Genomic DNA, 22,291 nt, shown 5'->3' on the forward strand with positions numbered 1-22,291 from the left:
GTAAAGGACTATGTAATTGTTGTTGTAGCCCCAGGAAAACATCTTTTCCAGCTGGCTGCCATATAGCATTCACAAGGGACACAAACTGTGTATCGATAGCCAGCTGGAAAAGATGTTTTTCTGGGGCTACAACAACAGTAACAGTATAGGACAGTCCCACATTCTGTTGGTGTATAAACATTACTATCCTGGTACTATTACTGTAGATCCCTCACTCAGGGATTTAAAACAAGTTGTTTTTCTCTATATATGAAATACGCTTGGCTTGAATACCTCTGACAGAACATGGCTGACCAAGGGCTAAACTACAATGCAATGCCAATATACTCTAATGAGGAGCTTGCCTAAACTGGACCTTTGTGTGGCTCACAAAACCAGAGCTGTTAAAATACTTCAACATAGTAGTTTGGCCTCTGGTCTGATCTGGTTTGGTCTGGTCGGGTCTGGTCTGGTCTGGTCGGGTCGGGTCTGGTCTGGTCTGGTATGTTAGAAAGCCTTCCAGCTGCTTCTCTCACACAGCATATAAACCCATATCAGTGGAACATTGAATGAATGGTATTCATGGTATTCATTGTGGAAATTCTTCTTATTTCATGAAAATTCAATGTAAATAGTAAAGCATGTTTCTGCTTTCAGCAGCATTATAACTGTTTTTCTGAGAGGACAAAAAAAATCTTTTGTTTCCTTACAGCTGTATGGACAGGGACCGGGGTGGGGTGAGAAGGGGGTTCACTTGAGTTGAAAAAAAACACAAGAAACACTTGTTTGTTTCTAAGCATCTCACCTGACAGACTGTAAAGATGTGTCTGAGAGTGGTTCTATGTGTCTGTGTATTTTTAATTGGGAGTAGGTGTTTATCAATCTATCTATCTACATATGTGTGCGTGTGTGTATATATACATATATAGTTACATGTATGTGTGTGTATCTGTGTATATATATATATTTATATACACACATATATACACATGTGTATATGCATATACATATGTATAAATGCAAGTATATATACTTACAGATATACACATATGTAATATATATATGTATATGTATATGTAAGTATGCCTAAATACATATGTATATATATCTATACACACATACATGCCACCACCACCACCACCACCATATGTTTACTGGTTGTATTTTATATACTCCCCCCTTTCACTCTCACTCTCTTTCACATTCTCTCTCTCTCTCTCTCTCACTTTCTCCCCCCCCCCCCTTTTTATAAAACCTTTCATATTCCTGTTTAAAATTTTTCCGCCTTTATTCTTGCATGTTTACACATTTGAATCCATATTTCTATTTAAAACATCCTAGAAATGTAGCACTGTATATTGATTTTACCATGTTTATGTAGCTACAGGCACTGGGATGGCTGTAAGGTAGACAAACCTGTTATGCAATCATGTTGCTTTTGGTTCAATACCATTGTGTGACACCCATGACATGTGTCCTCTACTGTAGTCCTGGGTTGAACAATGCCTCATGAAAGGTTTTTGAATAACAGAAACTGTGCAGAAAACCTTACCTCGTTTTACCTGTTTCAGTCATTCAATTGTGGCCATGCCTGAGCACCCCCTTGAAAGGTTTTATGCAAATGAATTGACCCCAGGACGTTGTTTCTTTTAATAATAATAATAATAATGAGACTATTGCTTGACGAGACCTATTGAGTCAAGTACATCAACATCAATATCAAAATCAAATCAAATGGAAATTGTAGTTGTGACCCCTGTGCTGGTAACATGTAAAAAGCACTATCTGAATGTGGCCGATGCCAGTGTCGCTTTGACTGGCTTCCATGTGGGTGGCATGTAAAAAGTACCATCTGATCGTGGTCAATGCCAGCTCCTCTGGCCCCTATGCCGGTGGCACATAAAAAGCACCCACTACACTCTCGGAGTGATTGGCATTAGGAAGGGCATCCAGCTGTAGAAACACTGCCAGATCAGACTGGAGCCTGGTGCAGCCTCCTGGCTTCTCAGACCCCAGTTGAAGTGTCCAACCCATGCCAGCATGGAAAACAGATGTTAAACGATGATGATGATGATGATATTGTGTATAGTGCTCAGGTGCACTACAACTCATCAAAGGTGCATGTACAGTACATAAGATTATGTACAAAAGTCAAGAAAGTGAACAGTGTATAAGTCATGATATACATGTGTGCATGTGTATGGAGTGGGGGACATCAGGTGTAGTGTTGGCAAATTTGAGGAAGCATAGTGGCTTTAAAGGATGCAATGTCTCATCAGCTAACAACTGATGCAGGTAGTTTGTTCCATGCTTCAGCAACTGAGTGTGAAAAAAATGTTTCTGAAAATCATAAGCTCAATACTTATTCTATCGGTCTCTTTTGCTGAACAGTTAAATTACTTGGATGTAACTTACTATAGCCCCTTATGTATCCCTATATCTCTTCTACTCTTATATCTTCCACCTTACCCTTCTCCATACTGACCTTTCTCCTCATCTGCACTCCCACCCTTCCTCACTCACTACACTATTTTTTACCTCCACCTGTTTACCCCCTCCTCACTCCCTTATGAAAGCATCCGCCCTTCCATTCCCTCCGATGATCTGCTGTCTATGTTCTCTTTTATGCTCACCTTCTTGTTCCTGGAGCATTTACTCTAAAACCTTATCATTACCTTTGCTCTCATTTCCTTCAGCCATATATCTCCTCTACAACATGACACCTGTGCTTGTGCCTCTGTCATACTTTGGCCTTTCAACACCTGGCATACAGCCATCCACCTCCACTTTTCCCTCCCAAGTACTTCCTCTTAATTGTGGAAGCATCTGGTTTCACCTTTTGCGCTGTTCTTTTTCTGTCTTGTAAGTTACATGGCAGCCTCGCTTGTGCTAGTGGCATGAAAAAAAGCACCCAGTATGCTCTGGAAAGTGGTTGGCATTAGGAATGGCATCCAGCCATAGAAACCATACCTAAAATGACATTGGAGCTTGACACAGCCCTACAACTTGCTGCTTTCCTGCCAAACCATTTCACCTATGCCAGTATGGAAAGTGGACACAAAATGATGATGATTATGACACAAGGTGATAATGGTAATGATGACAACGATCACAACAATATATATAACGTGATATAAATTTACACATTTATATATACAGGCACACATGTATGTGTTTGTACATAATGGCTCTGAGTGAGATAACACACGTGGTTCTAATCAGTTCTGAAGCTGGTGAGATACAATTGGATCAAAATCATTGAGAGCCAATGTGGGGTGTCTTTTTTTTTTTTTTTTTTATACCAAGGGCACTATTTCAGTGCCAGGGGAGAACTGCATGTCAGTAAGAACCAGTGGAAGTGCATCTATGCTCAGAAAAATAATAAAACATCATTTTTTATAAATTCATAGTTACGTTCCCTGCCACTGCTTGACAGCCAGTGCTGATGTGTTTACATCTCCGTAACTTAGCAGTTTAGCAAGAGAGACCAACGGAATAAGGACTGAACGTTAAGGAAGAAGTAAGAAGTACTGGGGTTGATTCATTTGACTAAAAATCCTGTAAGGTGGTGCCCCAGTATGGCCACAGTCTAATCACTGAAACAAGTAAAGGATTATAAATTCATAGATATATCCCCCACCGCTGTTTGACAACCAATAATTGTGTGTCTATGTCTCTAACTTAGCAGTTTGGCAAAAAAGACTGTTAGAATATGTGCTTGGCGAGCTGGCAGAATTGTTAGCACACCAGGCGAAATGCTTAGCAGTATTTCGTCTGCCATTACATTCTGAGTTCAAATTCTGCCAAGGTCAACTTTGCCTTTCAGCCTTTTGGGATCGATTAAATAAGTACCAGTTACACACTGGGGCCGATGTAATCAACTTAATCCCTTTGTCTATCCTTATTTGTCCCCTCTATGTTTAGCCCCCTGTGGACAATAAAGAAATATTAGGTTGTCCGAAAAGTGCGTGCCAATTTTTAAAGGAAAGAAAAAGGTCAATAAATACATGCCATTACATTTTTAATCAACCAAATATGAACCATTTTGTTGCACAATGCGTCTCCATCTTTCCTTTAACTTGAAAATACCCTGTTCCAAGAATTTCATGGCAAAGAATTCATCAAGGTATCATTTTACGTCATCCAAGGAATTGAAATTTTTACCATTAAGACTATTCTGCAGAGACCTGAATAAGTGGAAATCTGAAGGAGCAACATCTGGTGAATATGGAGGATGGGGTAACACATCACAGCCGAGCTGCAGCAATTTTTGTCTGGTTCCCAAAGCATCAAGTGCTGAAAATGAACTTTCTTAACTTCCAATTTAAAAGGTTACAGAATTAACACAGATTATAGGAACATTAACCTTCTTCCATGAAAAGAAAGCTTAAACTGTGCTCTAAATGGAGGTGTAGTCAAATCCTATTTTATGGACTCAACCATGTTCTAAAATAAGTTGAAAGGTAAGCTACTATAAATCGGCGCGAACTTTCCGGACAACCCAATAAATATGCGCTTGGTTTTAAAGTAAAAAAAAGAGTATTGGGGTTAATTCATTTAGCTAAAATCTTTCAAGATGGTAGCCCAGCATGGCTACACTCTAATGCCTGAAACAAGTAAGTGATTGTAAATTCGTAGATATGTCCCCCATCATTGCCTGACAACCAGTAATTGTGGGTTTATGTCTCCATAAGTTAGCAGTTTGACAAAAACAACCGATAGAATATGTTTGACTTTAAAGAAAAGGGTTAATTCGTTTAACTAAAATCCTTCAAGGTGGTGCCCCAGCATGGCCACAGTCTAATAACTGAAACAAGTAAATTTATATTGAATTCTACAATTTATATTGAATTTTAATGTTATTTGTCATTTGGAAGAATATTTTTGCCATCATTGGTAATATCAGGAAATACAATAATAATAATTTAACTTTCTATTAAATTTCTTGGTGCTTATACAAAATCATGAAGTGAATACTAATTTTCAAAAGAAAAAATATTTATTAACCTTAAAATAAAATTAAGCAAAACAAAATTCTTATTTGCATACTTGTAATAAATATGTCGATTTTTCTTTTTTTTCCTGTGTCTTCTTTCTGAATTTTATCACCATGTTGGTAATTTACTCGCTTGAGAACCTACCTTCACAAAACTTCATTTAAGAAATTTGTGTTTTTCAGAAAATTATAAGACATTTATTTTGCACCTCTTCTTGCCTTTTAGCTTTTACCTGCTTCAGTCATTAGACTGTGGCCATGCTGGGGCACCCACCTTGAAGTATTTTTAGTCAAAGGAATTGCCCCCCGTACTTCTTTTTTCAGCCCAGTACATATTCTCCCAGTCTCCTTTGCCAAACCACTTACTTACAGGGATGTAAACATACCAACACTGGTTGTCAAACGGTAGTGGGGGACCAACGCAGACACACAGACACACCTATATATATATATATATATATATATATATATATATATAGATAGATAGATAGATAGATAGATAGATAGATAGATAGATAGATAGATAGATAGATAGATAGATATACACAACAGGTTTTTTTCAGTTTCCATCTACTAAATCCACTCACAACGCTTTGGTCTACTCAAGGTTATAATAGAAGACACTTACCCAAGGTGCCATGCAGTGGGACTGAACCCAGAACCATGTGGCTGAGAAGCAAATTTCTTTCTGTATTTCATCGACATGATCACAATCTACTCCCCTGAAAACTTGTCTCTGCAAAAATTCATTAGAAAAAAATGTCTGGCCCCTCTTAAGTTATCATTTTATATTTATCTTTAACAAGGCAGTGAGCTGGCAGAAATGTTAGCACGCCAGGCGAAATGCTTAGCAGTATTTTGTCTGTCTTTACATTCTGAGTTCAAATTCCGTTGAGGTCGACTTTGCCTTTCATCCTTTCGGGGTCAATAAATTAATTACCAGTTGCATACTGGGGTCGATCTAATCGACTGGCACCATCCCCTAAAATTTCGGGCTTTGTGCCTTGAGTAGAAAGGAAACGTTAGCACACCGGGTGAAATGCTTAGCAGTATTTCATTTGTCTTTATGTTCTGAGTTCAAATTCCATCGAGGTTGACTTTGCCTTTCATCCTTTTGAGGTCGATAAATTAAGTACCAATTGCGTAATGGGATCAATCTAATCAACTGGCACCCTCCCCCAAAATTTCGGGCCTTGTGCCTAGAGTAGAAAAGTATATTTGTCTTTTACTTCCTGTATTTACTCTCTCTCTCTTTCTCTTTCTCTCTCTTCCCCCTTCTTTCTATACAATGTAAAGGAATCAACCAACCAACTGACCAGCCAGCATTAATACTGGCTATTATTACCTAGTGGTTAAAGGTGGGGAGCTGGCAAAATCGTTAGCATGCCGGGCAAAATGCTTAGCAGCATTTTATCTGTCTTTGCATTCTGAGTTCAAATTCTACTGAGGCTGACTTTACTTTTTATCCCCTTGGGGCCAATAAAATAAATACTAATTGATCACCAGGGCTAGTGTAATCGACTTACCCCATCCTTCAAAATTGCTGGCCTTGTGCCTAAATTGGAAACCATTATTAAATAGAGATTAAAGAAGGCAAGCCTGCAGAATTGTTAACATGTTGGAGAAGATAGTTAGTGATATTTCTTCCGGCTTTACATTCTGAGTTCAAATTTCACTCTGGTCAACTTTGTCTTTCATCCTTTTGGAGTTGAAAGGCAAAGGTGCCACTGCATGGCACCTTGGGCAAGTGTTCTTTACTGTAACCTTGGACCAACAAAAGCCTTGTTAGTGGATTTCATTGATGGAAGCTGAAAGAAATTTGTTGTATATATATATATATGTATTGTGGATCTGTGTGTCTGTGTCTGCACATGTCCCCCACCACTGCTTGACAACCAATTTTGGTATATTTATGTCCCTGTAACTTAGCAGTTCGACAAAGGAGACTAAGCAATTGACTATCCACTTTCCCTAAAATTTCAGGCCTTGTGCCTTTCGTAAAAACAGAGATTACTGTTTTAGTATTGAAATGCTTAGCAGTATTTCATCTGTGGCTATGTTCTGAGTTCAAATTCTGCCAAGATCAACTTCGCTTTTCGTCCTTTCCGGGTCAATACTGGGGTCGATGCAATTGACTTAAACCCTCCCCAAAACTTTCAGGCCTCATACCTAGAGTAGAAAAGAATATTGAAGCTTAAGAAGTTTCTGTTTTTTTCTTTTCAGGAGCATCTGAAGGAATTGGCTAACCTTGAACTGAATTGTGCTGATCCAACTCTGAAGGAAAAAACTTACCTGAAACTGAGAGAAATAGAAAACGAGAGAAATAAACTGTTACAATTCAACAAAAAGAAGTGCATCAGTTTGCCAAAATTTGAGGTAAACCACACATTCTCTTTTCTCCTTTTGTTTCCTTCAAATCTCTCTCATCTGTCTTTTATAAACAGACTGGAAGAGAAAGATTTCAATGTTCTGACATACACTGTCTTTGCAGTTGTAATGCTTATGGTTAAAGGCCTGTTTGGTTAGAATTGACCAAGTGTTAAACAACCATAACAACAACAACTGCAAGACATAGAGTGAACCAATGGGAGAGCTTGTATTTGGTCACTTGACCTGCAAGAAATAGCAGCTAGATCTTCATGCACGTCTTTAAAAAGGAAGGAAGAACCTGACTATTGTAATTTTTAGACATACCATCTCTTCAACAAAAGAAAAAATGTAAAACTGGGCAAGTTAACCAAATCTAGAATGTCTTTGAAAATAAATCTACAGAGTAAGGTCTAACTTGGAGTACAGGGTAAGATCTAACTTGGATTACAAGACAAGATCTAACTTGAAGTACAGGGAAAGGTCTAACTTGGTGTACAGGGCAAAGTCTAACTTGGTGTACAGGCATAACTGTGTGGTTGGGAAGTCTGTTTTGCAAGTACGTCTTTTCAGGTTCATTTTAACCCTGCAGAAAATGTTTTCTGTTTTGAGTTGATTAAAGTCTTCTTAATGAGAGTTAGTAAATGACAACTGTACTGAATCCTGTTGAAACCTATTGTTGCTTTTGAGCCGTGGATTTTGCCCAGTTTAACATCATTGCCTGGCCCTTTGGCCTTTGGTTCTTGTAGGTCATTCCAGTTGCTAGTAATTGGACCCAATTTCTTGATCTGGTGATAACGTCTTTCTATCCTTCCATATGTTCTAGGGGTCCCTAAAAAGGGTTAATGAGCCCCACTTCTCTTGCTTTCATTTATAACAAATATAAGAATTTACATGATATGTGAAACATTTATGACATTTTCTAGGGATCTGTTAGTATTTTGGCTAAGGTTGATACTTGGGGTTTCAAATCTGTCATCAGGAGGACATCGTAGGAGAAAGGGAAGGAAATTTTAGTGTCATGTAAGGGTTGTATTCAGTCAGTAGACACACACACACACAATGAACCAGCAGGAAAGCTTGTACTGGGTTGCTTGACCTTATAGAAATAGCAGCTAAATCTCCATATTTGTCTTTAAAAAAAAACAAAGGCATGAATACTGTGGTTGAAAATATACTATGTCAGACACACATACGAGAGAGTGCTGAAAAGTTGCAGGCTTTAAGGTATCGCGAAAGGCCTGGCTGGAGGCCCAACCATCCAAGTTCTTTTACAGGGCTTAGAAAAACTGAAATACCATTGCAATAAGTGTGTGAATTTGAGAGAGGAATATGTTAAAATAAAATCATAATTAACTGATCCTCCTGAATTTTCTTTTACCCAAAGCCAGGAACTTTTCAACACCCCCTCATGTCACCCTTATAACCACAGTCAACCTAGATAAAAATATCATAAGGTGAGCCCACCCCCACCACACTCTATACCTCAATTCCACCTTGGAAGTATCTAAACTTGACCTTAAATACACAAAACCTAATTCATGAAATAACTGTATGTAGGTCATGGTATGTAGGGCTTTTCACTGCCTTCCCATTTAAGAAAAGAAGGGTGTTGCTTATCTATTAATTTCATATCGTTTCATATTAAGCTATCTCTTATTTCTTATCTTTTATCAGTCTGTCTTTCTGTTTGGTTGTCTCATATTTCTATATTTTATTCACCAAGGAACAAAACTTGCATTAGTATTTTATTTATTTGGATTCAAGTAAATCTCTCCTTCTCCTTTCCTCTTGTTTCCTCTTTGTATTGTATTTTGTATTTCCTTTTCTCTCCTTTTTCTTAATTCCACACTGATACATAAATACATATGCTTAATAAAAACTCTTGACTCCGTCGGTCACGAATGATCATGGGTGCAACTAAGAGGTTCCCCTCTGGGGTAAAAGTCTGGGCAGAAAGTTGCCTCACCAGTGAACACACAACCTAGGGTTGTTATTATGGAAGACCAGAGGTTGTCCACGCATACCAGCTTTTCCCTCTCCAAGCCACTGATGTTATCCAAGGGAAAGGCAAAGGCTGATACAGCTTGGCACTAGTGATGTCACAACTTATTTGTACAGCTGAATGAACTGGGGCAATGTGAAATAAAGTGTCTTGCTCAAGAACACAACACGCAGCCCAGTCCAGGAATCGAACTCACAACCTCACGATCATAAGCTCGATGCTCTAACCACTGAGCCATGCACCTTCACATATGCATAATACATACATACATACATATATATATATATATATATATATATATATATATATATATATATCATGTGTATGTGTGTGTCTGTGTGTGTGTGTGTGTGTGTGTGTGTGTGCATGTGTGTGTGTGTACACACACATATATGCATATGAGTGGTACTGGTAACATGTAACCCAGTACAACCTGTTGCATGGTTGGGTCGTCGGCGACTAAACCGGCAACCCCACCAAGCTTGCTTGGTGAGGAGAGTGTTTATTGGACACCCTGAGGGATGAAAAACAAGACCCGTCAAAGGGCGGAGGAACTCTTGAGAGTCCACAGCCATCCAATAAATGTCTTAAGGCTGTATCATGCGCGGGGACACAGAAATAATCGGACTCCTAGACTTTCTTAGGGCATCCTTCTAGGAGAGGGTAACTCAAGTAAATGGGATAACTCCAACATAAAACCTGCAGCTCAGTGGTTACCGATGATGTTGACTTGTTCTTCTTTTCGGATTATGGCTGCTGTTGCTTAGTGAGTGGGATTGACTCAGTGCCCAGCCTTTCCTCACTTTAAAAAAATCTTCTTGCACAAGCATTGCACGATAACAACATTGATTAAACTTCGTGAAATGGCCATACTCGATAACAAGGGTGCAGCCACCATATGCATATGTGTGTGTATATATATATACACACACACATACACATACACACACACATGCATACGTATGTAATGTTACAATTAAAAAAACCACAAGTCTTGTTAAATACAGCCTCCTGGGGTCGATGTATTTAACTTGTGGTTTTTCTTATAACATTATCTTTACTCTCTTAGATGATTGACTTCGATACGAATGGTTGAAGCTTTACAACAACATTCATATATATATATATAAGAATGGCTGTGTGATAAGAAACTTGCTTCCCAACCTCATAGTTCTGGGTTCTGTCCCACTGCGTGGCACCTTGGGCAAGTGTCTTCTACTATAGCCTCGGGTTGAGCAAAGCCTTGTGAGTAGATTTGATAGATGGAAACTGAAAGAAACCCATTGTGTGTGTATATATATATATATATATATATGTGTGTGTGTGTGTGTGTGTTTGTGTGTGTGTTTGTGTGTGTGTGTGTGTGTGTGTGTCTGCGTTTGTCCCCCCACCTTCACTTGACAACTGTTGTTGGTGTATTTACATCCCCGTAACTTAGCAGTTCAGCAAAAATGACCAATTGGATGAGTACTAGACTTACAAAGAATAAGTCCTGGGGTCAATTTGTTCAACTAAAGGTGGTGCTCCAGCATGGCTACAGTCAAATGACTGAAACAAATAAAAGAAAAAAAGAATATACATGTGTGTGTGTGTGTGTGTGTGTATATATATATATATATATATATATATATGTATATACATGCAATTGCAGCATGGAAGGTGTTTATAAGCCATTTAAAAAACACACAAAAACTGTTAGATTCACTTCAACATTTAAATTTAATTTGCCAAAATATTTTCATCGCTTTGAGACCGTGACCTGTTCACTGACAAAATTCCATGCTGCATCACAGTGAACAGGTCGCGGTCTCAAAGCAACAAAAATATTTTGGCAAATTATATTTAAATGTTGAAGTGAATCTAACAGATTTTGTGTGTTTCTTAAATGGCTTATAAACACCTTCCACGCTGCAATTGTTTTTGTTTCAGCACACGATTTCAGATCAGGTCATTTGCTTTGCAAGTACATCTCCGTAATACATACATACATACATACATACATATATATATATATATATATATATATATATATATATATATATATATATATATATATATAACCCGTGGCCTATGCCAGGGGTGTAACCAGCTCATTTATGCGTCCCTTTCCTTCAGTGGACGATAAACTCTGCTTGCGAAGACCTGTTGAGGCAAGTGAAATTGAAATCAAATCAAATAATTCGATGACTGACACCCATGCCAGTGGAGCGCTAAGAGCACCATTCAAATGTGATCGCTACGAGCATCGCCAAACTTGCACTTGTGCCGGTGGCACGTGAAAAGCAACATTCAAGCGAGGTCATTGCCAGTGCCGCTGGACTGGCTCCTGTGGCATGTAGAAAACACCACTTGAGCGTGGTCGTTGCCAGTACCGCTTTACTGGCTCTTGTGCCGGTGGCACATAAAAGCACCCACTACACTCTCGGAGTGGTTGGCATTAGGAAGGGCATCCAGCTGTAGAAACTCTGCCTGGTGCAGCCATCTGGTTTGCCATTCATCAGTCAAATCGTCCAACCCATGCTAGCATGGAAAGCGAATGTTAAACGATAATGATGATGATGATATGTATACATATATATATATTAGATGATATATATATGATGATATGTATATATATATATATATATATATATATATTGTGTGTATATATATTCATATATGAGTGGATAAACAAAAGGAGGGCACTCAACAAATTTATTGGGAGTTACATGTATGGATCAAAACAGTTTGATTCAAATTTGTTGGTACTCTCAAGTTTCAAGCATGATGCTAGTCATCAGCCATTTTGAATTGATTGTTATTACCATAAGGGGGGCTGCAATTGGTTGAGGAAGGTCACATGGTGTCCTGGTTTGATGTTGGTATATCGGTAACAGTTAGTTGGAAAATGCCTCATGGTGAACAAGAAATTGACCGTGTGGTGGACAGGAAATTGGTTGGGTTGTTGGAGGGGAAGTAGGAAGGGGGTGGTAACTCCTGTTGAGTTTTAACCCTTTGCACTCAGGTTCCTCAGCCCAGGACCGCAGCCTAGCATTCTGGCATAAAAGGCAAAGTCAGATATGAAAAATTGTGTCACCATAAATGGTATAAATGCCTACAGGAACATGGTTCAGCCAGTCAGGCTGGCTGGTGTGTAACCAAATGAGCTGAAACCTCCTTCTTAAATAGTCTACTTAAACCTTCTATGACAGAATAATGACAGAATAATAAATAGTGTTCCAATACACACACAGACGTACATACATACATACACCCATACATACATACATACATACATACATACATACATACATACATACATTCCTGATGATTCTCTGAAATGAGATGAAAGCACTAAATAAACAATTATTGAAAATTCTGAGAACCTCCTTTTACATATAAAATTTGTACACCACTTGAAGCAGTCTATACAGACATACACACACACACACATATATATTATATATTATATATTATATATAATATATATATATATATATATATATATATATATTATATATATAATATATATATATATATATAGATAGATAGATAGATAGATAGATAGATAGATAGATATACACATACACATACATATACATATGCATATATATATTATATATACAGGAGTTGGACAAAATAATGGAAACACCTTAAAATTTCAAACAATTTATTTTAAGATGGAGTAGGACTGCCTTTGGCAGTAATTACAGCTTAAATTCTACAAGATATGGACTCATACAAAGTTTGAATTGTTTCCAAAGGAATTTTTATCCATTCTTCAGCTAAAACAGTCTCCAGTTCTTGTAGTGATGATGGTGGAGGGTATCGACTCCTTACTTGTTTTTCTAAAATGCACCATAAATGTTCAATAATAATGAGATCTGGGGACTGTGGTGGCCAGATAAGATATTCGATTTCACTAGAATGTTCGTTGTGCCATTCAGTAACAACTTCAGCTGTGTGAATTGGTGCATTATCATCCTGAAAGATTGCATTTCCCTCCAGAAACAGGTCCGCAACCATAGGATGAATTGTATCAGATAAAATGCTTAAATAGTCTTGACTATTAATTCTGTCATGAAGGAAACCATTGGGCCAGCAGATTTCCATGATATAGCCCCACCAGATTATCACAGATCCTCTTCTATGTTTAACAGAATGAAGAAGGCAGTCTGGGTCAAATGATTCTTTTGGCTGTCTCCACATGTATACTTAGCTGGTGGTTGAAAATAAGGTAAAGGATGACTCTTCCGAGAAAATAACATTCTTCTACTGCTGTAGGAACCAATTCTGTAGGTTTTTACTCTACTCTAAACACTTTGCAACATTTGTTTTTGAAAGTTGTGGTTTTCTGATTGCAGCCCTCTTGTGAAATCTGGCCTTGTGCAGCTCCCGGCAAATAGTTTTTTGTGAAAACTGGGTTCATGAAGTGGTCATTAAGCTCTGCAATGATTTCAGGATCTGTAGTTTTGTTATCTTTTCTAACAGTTTGCATAAGAGTCTGACGGTCCCTATCTGAAAGTTTTGGTTTGACAAGGAGGTTTTTCCCTCTTTCTCAAAGGCTGTAATTACTTTCAAGACAGTACTTCTTGATACACCAAACATTTCGGCTGTTTTCATTACACTAGTGCCTGTCATACGAGCATCAACAATTTGACTTCTTTGAAAGTCCGATAGATTTGTCATTTTAATGAATTTTGATTACTTTTTTCTGATGATATCTGAAAAGAAACAGCAATTTTAGCAAAACATATTAAGCAACACTAAAACATAAATCAAATAACATAAAAATAAACAAGCTTTTGACAGTTTTATAGATATTTTAAAATTACGATGCTAGGTGTTTCCATTATTTTGTCCAGCCCCTGTATATATATATATATATATGGATCAGAACAGTTTGATTCAAATTCGTTGGTACTCTTGAGTTTCAAGCGTAATGCTAGTCGTCAGCCATTTTGAATTTGAATGATAGAAGTTGATTGTCGATTGGTCGAAGAAGGTCATGTGGTTTTGTGGTTTGATGTTGGTATATCGGTAACAGTTAGTTGGAAAATACCTCATATATATATATATATATATATAATATATATATATATATATATATATTGATAAAAACGGTAAGACAACAAAAGAACGAAGGACACCTCGATATTATGTAAATAGAGGAATTTATCTGTAAATGTAATATGTAACTATTATTCAGTAGCCATGATAAAACTCCGAGGTTTGGATGCCAAGGTGGAAATTCACACCGCCATCTCTTTAGTTATCCGGCCATCGGAAAAATGCTATGATAAATTACCATTATTCAAAGGGAAATTACTGTGTGATTGACCATTATTAAGACAAAAGAGCTATTTGAATGACCGCTAAATAAGGTAAGGCGGTAAAAAGTTCATAGTGTTGGCGTAAGCGCGCCTGTTCATACCTACACATGTGCGCCCGCACACCCACAAGCATGCGCTTAAAGCTATACATTCATCCACCCTCACTTGAAAACGTACACATTCTCACTCTCATCCATCGCCAAATGTATATGCATATACATAGAAACCCACATACACACACGCCCACCGTAATGGTTCATACACACGTCTATATACGCACAAGCACAAGAAAAAACAGGGTTAAGGGTAACAATACAGAAAAAAGGCATAAGGGAGTATACAAAGAGTAAACCACATCTATATACGCACATACCCTTATGCACACATACACACACGCCTATATACGCACACACACATGCACACACAAAAAGGATTGTACATATGTCCAACACAAGACGTATGGATGATGATGATGATGATGGTGGTGGTGGTGGTGGTGGTGGTGGTGGTGATGGTGATGGTGATGATGATGATGATGATGGTGGTGGTGGTGGTGGTGGTGATGGTGATGGTGATGGTGATGATGATGATGATGATGATGCATGCATCATCATCATCATGTATTTATGTATCTGTATCTCTCATTCACATTGACGTGGACTTCTTTACTCTTGATCGTTTTTCTTAGGTATCCCCTCTCTTGTCTTTTTAGGAATATGAAATTACTAGGGGGAGTAGATTCCCATTCCCTTCACTCTCCCACCTCTTTTAGTTGCCTCTTACACCCCGCAGGGAATACAGTGGCTGCTTTCTACCAATCCCCACCACTACCACCACTCAGTCACAGTAGGGTTAGCTAGTGAACCCATAGAGTAGACCTGGGAATAATAGTGGGTAAGAGGTGGCTCCACACTCTTCAAACCCTGAAACCAGGGCCCCAGGGTCCCACTACTGGATGTAGTTTATAGTCATACCCAGGGCAAAGGGGTACAAAACCAGCATGATGTGGCAGAAGTAAACCAGCATATGGTGTCGGGTCCTGCTGCTGATATTGGGGGTTGTGCTCTATGCCTTGACCTGAGCATAGAATGGGGCTTGCCTCTTTGAGCTGGGAAATGAATGGAATGTCTGGTGTGTGTCTTGTTGTGGTTACCCCTCCTGAAACAAAATGGGGAATAGGCCCAGGTATATAAAAAAAAAATCCCCTCTCAGTGATTCTTTCTTTCTCTCTCTCTTTTTCTCTCTCTCATACACACACACATGCACACAGATATACACAAACACACACTATCATCATCATCATTATCATCACCCTCATAGTTTCCTTCGGCAGTTTCATGTATCTCCTTCCACCTCACCCCACCCACCTTAGCAATTAATTCCCCGTTAACTCATTTTTGCACCATTTAATTGCAATAAATCCATAATAGAGAGACAGAATAATCAGATATTTTCATTAACCTACGTTAAGTGTCTCGTTGTGTCATTAGTGTGGGTCATTAAAGTAGGGGAAGAAGAAAAAGAAGAAGAAGAGGGAGGAGGAGGAGGAGAAGGAGGAAGAGCAGGAGAAGGAGGAAGAGCAGGAGAGCAGGTTGACAAATTGGTAGTTTTGGTGTTTTATAGGTATATGGTGGTGAGGGTGGGGTGGCTGGCCAGTGGTGGTCATTGTAGCTATGGTAGTGGTGACAATGGGAGAATGTGGAGGTGGTGGTCATGGTTGTGTTTGCAGTGATGGTGCTGGTGGTGATGGTCTGCTGCTAGTGGGCAGTAGCAATAGTAGTAGTAGTAGTAGTAGTAGTAGCAGCAGCAGCAGTGACAGCAGTGGTGGAAAGGTGGGTGATGGAGGGGGAGTCATCATGGAGAGGTGTGTTTGTTGTTATGGTCATCTTCATTGTTGTCATTGTTATAGTGGTGGTCGTGGTGAGGTTGTCCACGGTGAGGGTGGTGGTAGCAGTAGTGGTGATGGTGGTGGTGACAGTACTTGGGTGTTGTCGTTGTGGAGGTATTTATGATGGCAGTGTTAGTGGCGCTGGTGGTGTTGATGTGCTTGGTGTTGGTGGTGGCCACAGCATTTCTGATGGCAGTAATTGTTAGAGAAAATTCTTTGGACAGAATACAGACTTGGTCTTGTTAGACAAAAATTCTTTAATCAATTAGAATTTGAAATATCTATAGGATTAGTTCATTATTTTTTTCTCTTATAATTAAGATCAGTTTATTAAAAGCTATCTGGTTTACTCACCTTATCTATAATCTATGACACAGTTGTGTATGTGTATGCTTGTTGCACATATACATGTGTGTGTGGTGAGAAGCTCTTGGTGAATGGTGTCTGTATCAAAATATAATGATATCTTTTGGTCTTTTGTTCCTTACACTGTTTTAGCCATCATGTCTGTGACCTTGCCAATGACTCTGTTGTTCTATTGGTGCATCTAGTGTTTTGTTAGATCTTCTGTAGCTTTTGATGTTGCATCTATGGCCTTGTCTGTGCATCTATAGCTTTGTACACCTACAACCTTTCTGGTGCACCTGTAGCCTTCCTGGTGCTCTTGTGGTTTTGCTGCTACATCTGTAGTCTTACATTATTTACATCTGATGGATATTTGTCCTCATCTTGTTTGTACAACATTTTGGCTGATATACCCTCCAGCCTTCATCAGGTGTCTTGGGGAAATTTTGAACCTGGGTTATCATTCCTAAGGTATTTTTAGATGTTATTATTATTATTATTATTAATGAGTGAGAGAGCAGTGCATGCCATCAAAGTGACACTGGGGTAAAATATACGAAGCCCAATATACCCATCATGACTACCCGTCTGATAAAGGTACACCAGGCACATGCATCACAACCATATGTGCGCGACATGGTGATCTCATATCAAGATAAACAGCACATGACCTTGCAGGTGGGGCCCAGTTAGAATTTTCTTCAGGTTGAGTAGCCCATCCCGCTCAAACGGTCCCTGAATAAGGGTTGTTTAAGGATGTTGAAAGAACCACCCATGTTTCCAGAGGTGAATTATTCAAACCCCAAAGAATCCCTCTCAACACATGGCTATGATGCTCCCCCACTACTTCTGCTCGTGATCAGAGATGCACATATCGTCAGCCACTAAGGGACATGCTCAACTGGTTACGGTCAAACAACTGACAAGCAAATCTGTGGTATTGAGCAGAATATTTGCTGTAGCCCATCTTTTATACCAAGACAAAACAATGTACATGATAACACTTCCAATCAGTTAAGATCAGAAGCCATGAGAGCCACTGCCTGGTACTGCATCAGGGCATTTATTATTAATATTATTATCATTATTATTATTATCATTATTATTATTATTATTATTATTATTATTATTGAGTGAGAGAGCAGTTCATGCCATCAAAGTGACACTGGGGTAAAATATACGAAGCCCAATATACCCATCATGACTACCCGTCTGATAAAGGTACACCAGGCACATGTATCACAACCATATGTGCGCGACATGGTGATCTCATATCAAGATAAACAGCACATGACCTTGCAGGTGGGGCCCAGTTAGAATTTTCTTCAGGTTGAGTAGCCCATCCCGCTCAAACGGTCCCTGAATAAGGGTTGCTTAAGGATGTTGAAAGAACCACCCATGTTTCCAGAGGTGAATTATTCAAACCCCAAAGAATCCCTCTCAACACATGGCTATGATGCTCCCCCACTACTTCTGCTCATGATCAGAGATGCACATATCGTCAGCCACTAAGGGACATGCTCAACTGGTTACGGTCAAACAACTGACAAGCAAATCTGTGGTATTGAGCAGAATATTTGCTGTAGCCCGTCTTTTATACCAAGACAAAACAATGTACATGATAACACTTCCAATCAGAAGCCATGAGAGCCACTGCCTGGTACTGCATCAGGGCATTTATTATTATTATTATTATTATTATTATTATTATTATTATTGTTCAGGTCACTGCTTGGAATCAAACTTAGAATCTTGGAGTTAGTAGCCTGCGCTTTTAGCCACTACGCCATATGCCCGTGGTTAAGAGCGCAGGCTACTAACCCCAAGATTCCGAGTTCGATTCCAAGCAGTGACCTGAACAATAATAATAATAATAACATCGAAAAAATACCTTAGGAATGAAAACCCAGGTTCGATATTTCCCCAAGACACCTGAAGAAGGCTGGAAGGCATATCAGCCGAAAGGTGTTAACAACAAACAAGATGAGGACAAATATCCGTCAAATGTAAATAATGTACATAATTCTTCATCTGTTAAATATAGAACTGTATCTGTAGTCTTACTTGTACTTCTATGGCATTCATATTGCACTGCCTGTTCTAGGATTTCTTTTTACACCTACAGCATTTCTGGCATACCTGTATCATGTGTGGTGCATCTGTAACCTTCTTTATGCACCTGCAACTTTGCTGCTACATCTATGGTCTACCTCATGCACCTATGTATTTCTTGGTGCACTGCTTGTTCTAGGATGTCACATCTGTATCTACTGTATACTCTGAAGTCCATGTTTTGGCTTGTTTATCATTGTTAGTTGAGATGATGGACGGGACATGAAACTAACCAATAACACATCAAGATATCACATAAATGGGTGATACAGAATATCAGCAAGTATCACAGCTACATATCACATAGATATAATTTATGATGTTAATGTTTCCTTCCAGAAACGGTTTCCAGCAAACCCCTTCAGTTTGCTTGGCAGTATCACTGCTTCTGTGAAGGACACAGTGCAAGATGGCCAGATGCCATAGAACTGACAAAAGATCTGTTTATTCTTTTATGCTTTTTTTACTTGTTTCAGTCAATTGACTGTGGCCATGCTGGAGCACCACTTTAAGGGGATTTTAGTCAAACAAATCGACCCCAGGATTTATTCTTTGTAAGCCTAGTACTTATTCTATCAGTCCCATTTGCCAGACTGCTAGATTACAGGGATATAAACACACCAACATCGGTTGTCACAAACACACAAATGTATACATACACACACACACATACACACACACACATACACAGACACACACACACACACATATGACGGGCTTCTTCCAGTTTCTATTTCCCAAATCTGCTCACAAGGCTTTGGTTGGCCCAAGGTTATAGTAGAAGACACTTGCCCAAGGTGCCACACAGTAGAGCTGAACCCAGAACCTTGTGGTTGGTAAGCAAGCTTCTTCCCATATGACCATACCTGCGCCTATCATTCACTTATTTAACTTAAAGTGATAAAATCCACTTTGTCTTGCATTCTTTTGAGAAGTCATGTATACAGATGGTTAATATTGAATATCAGCAAGTGTTACTTCTAGATATCACATAGCTGGTTGATACAGAATACTTGTACACTGTATATCTATATATATCACATAGAAGATTGATACAGAGTACTAACATGTGGTACATCGGGATATCATACATGGTTGATGCAGAAGAGTGTGAGTAACCATGTAGCTCTTCTACAGCAAGAAACCCATTCAGTTCTGATTCTTCTTTTATACCTTAACCTCTTATCTCCTAGCATAAAGCTTTCTTTCTCTACTGTAGCTCCACTGAGTCGAAAAGGATCTTGGTCTTGTGGGCCACATGATGATTTCACAAGTGCTGGTGCCATATAAAAAACATTCAGTATTTGCTGTAGAATGACAGGCATTATGAAGGGCCTCAAGCCACAGAAACCTGGTCAAAACAGACAGTGGAACATGATGCAGTCCTTAGAATCATTGGATCCTGTTGACCCATCCAGCCCATGCTAGCATAGAACATTGACATAAAATATGATGATCGTATCTAGATGTAATACTTGCTTTATATATACACATATACACACACAGATTATGCATACATGTGTGTGTGTGTGTGTGTGTAATGAAACAATACATTACTGGTTATGGCATACAACTGATCAGAATGTAGTTTTGTGCCAGGTATTGCTATTTAACAACCAAACAATACTGATGGCTCTTCACACATGTTGTACTTCTGGTGCTAAAGAGGCTCTGCACTTCCAGCCAAAATATTGAAGGGGTCCTAAATATTCTCTTGTGACAGTGCTTAGAATGAAACCTTTGGTAACATTTCAAGATAACCAGTAATGTTTTGTTTAATGATATATCTATCTATATATATATATATATATATAATACATATAGGCACAGGAGTGGCTGTGTGGTAAGTAGCTTGCTTACCAAGCACATGGTTCTGGGCAAGTGTCTTCTACTATAGCCTCAGGCTGATCAAAACCTTGTGAGTGGATTTGGTAGACGGAAACTGAAAGAAGCCCATCGTATATATATATATGTATGTATGTGTGTGTATATGTTGTGTATCTGTGTCCCCCCCCCACATCGTTTGACAACCAATGCTTGTGTGTTTAGGTCCCCATAACTTAGCGGTTTGGCAAAAGAGACCAATAGAATAAGTACTAGGCTTACAAAGAGTAAGTCCTGGGGTCGATTTGATTCAACTAAAGGTGGTGCTCCAGTCAAATGACTGAAACAAGTAAAAGAAGAAAAGAAAAGAAGGAATATATATATATATCATCATCATTGTAATCATTTAATGTCTGTTGTCCATACTGGCATGGGTTGGATAGTTTGATCAGAGTTGATAAGCTGGGGAGCTGTACCAGGCTCCAGTCTTTGTCATGGTTTCTACAGCTGGAGGCCCTTCCTAAAGTTTATGTGACACTGCACGACATGAGTGCCTTTACATGGCACTGGCACAAGTGCTTTTTATGTGGCCCCAGCACAGGACTCTCGCAGGCCTATCCTATTCACTAGGGTGGTGGGGGGGAAACAGCTTTAACACTTCTGCTGTGGAGTATGGGTCTTCTTCAATACAGCAAGGTGCCCAGTATCTCGGTTTTATGTCATCTCGTCTGAAAGGTTCAGCGTCCTGAGGTTGTCCTTCAGTGCTTCATCCCATGTCTTCCTATATATATATATACACATATATTTGTATATCATCATCATCATCATCATCATCATCATCACAATTGTTTCAATGTCCACATTTCCATTCTGGCATGGAGTGTATGGAATTTGCTGAACCAGATTTCCCCACAACCTGATGCCCTTCCTGTCACTAATTCACACCTATTTCCAAGTAAGGCATTATTAACCTCATGACTGGACATGTTTCCATGGAAATGACAACTGCTTGGATGATGGCAACACTCATTTGCAACTATCATATGGTGTCGAGCAAGGAGACACACATGCTCATAAATACATACATACATATATATATGTATATGTATGTAAGTGTGTGTAAAGATATATATATATATATGTACTTATAAATTAAGGATATAATCATTAAAATGATTGTATCAGTGGCTAGCGTATAAAAAAAGTGACCATATTTTGTAAATCTTCTTGCCCACTACCTTGCATCCGACCTAGGGTTGTAAATAGAGAACTGATTTAGAGTGGATTGTAGGTATTTGACATCTACGTTTAGCATAAAGGTGCTGGTATTCTAGAGCCCTTAATTATATTTCATAATTATATACTTATATATATATATATATATATATGATGGGCTTCTTTCAGTTTCCATCTACCAAATCTACTCACAAGGCTCTAGTTGGCACAGGGCTGTATTAGAAGAC

At 38.8% G+C, this 22,291-nt stretch overlaps 1 protein-coding gene across 1 annotated transcript in view; it reads left to right on the plus strand.

Annotated features, from left to right (window-relative positions):
• LOC115219486 (cilia- and flagella-associated protein 99) overlaps positions 1–22,291 on the plus strand; it is a 499,146-nt gene that overhangs the window by 401,916 nt on the left and 74,939 nt on the right. Inside the window, exon 9 of the mRNA XM_029789657.2 lies at positions 7,199–7,351. Within this exon, the coding sequence (XP_029645517.2) occupies positions 7,199–7,351 (153 nt within the window). The remainder of the gene's footprint in view (positions 1–7,198; positions 7,352–22,291) is intronic.

The sequence above is a fragment of the Octopus sinensis genome, linkage group LG14 (assembly GCF_006345805.1).
Source record: "Octopus sinensis linkage group LG14, ASM634580v1, whole genome shotgun sequence".
Lineage (NCBI taxonomy): Eukaryota > Metazoa > Mollusca > Cephalopoda > Octopoda > Octopodidae > Octopus > Octopus sinensis.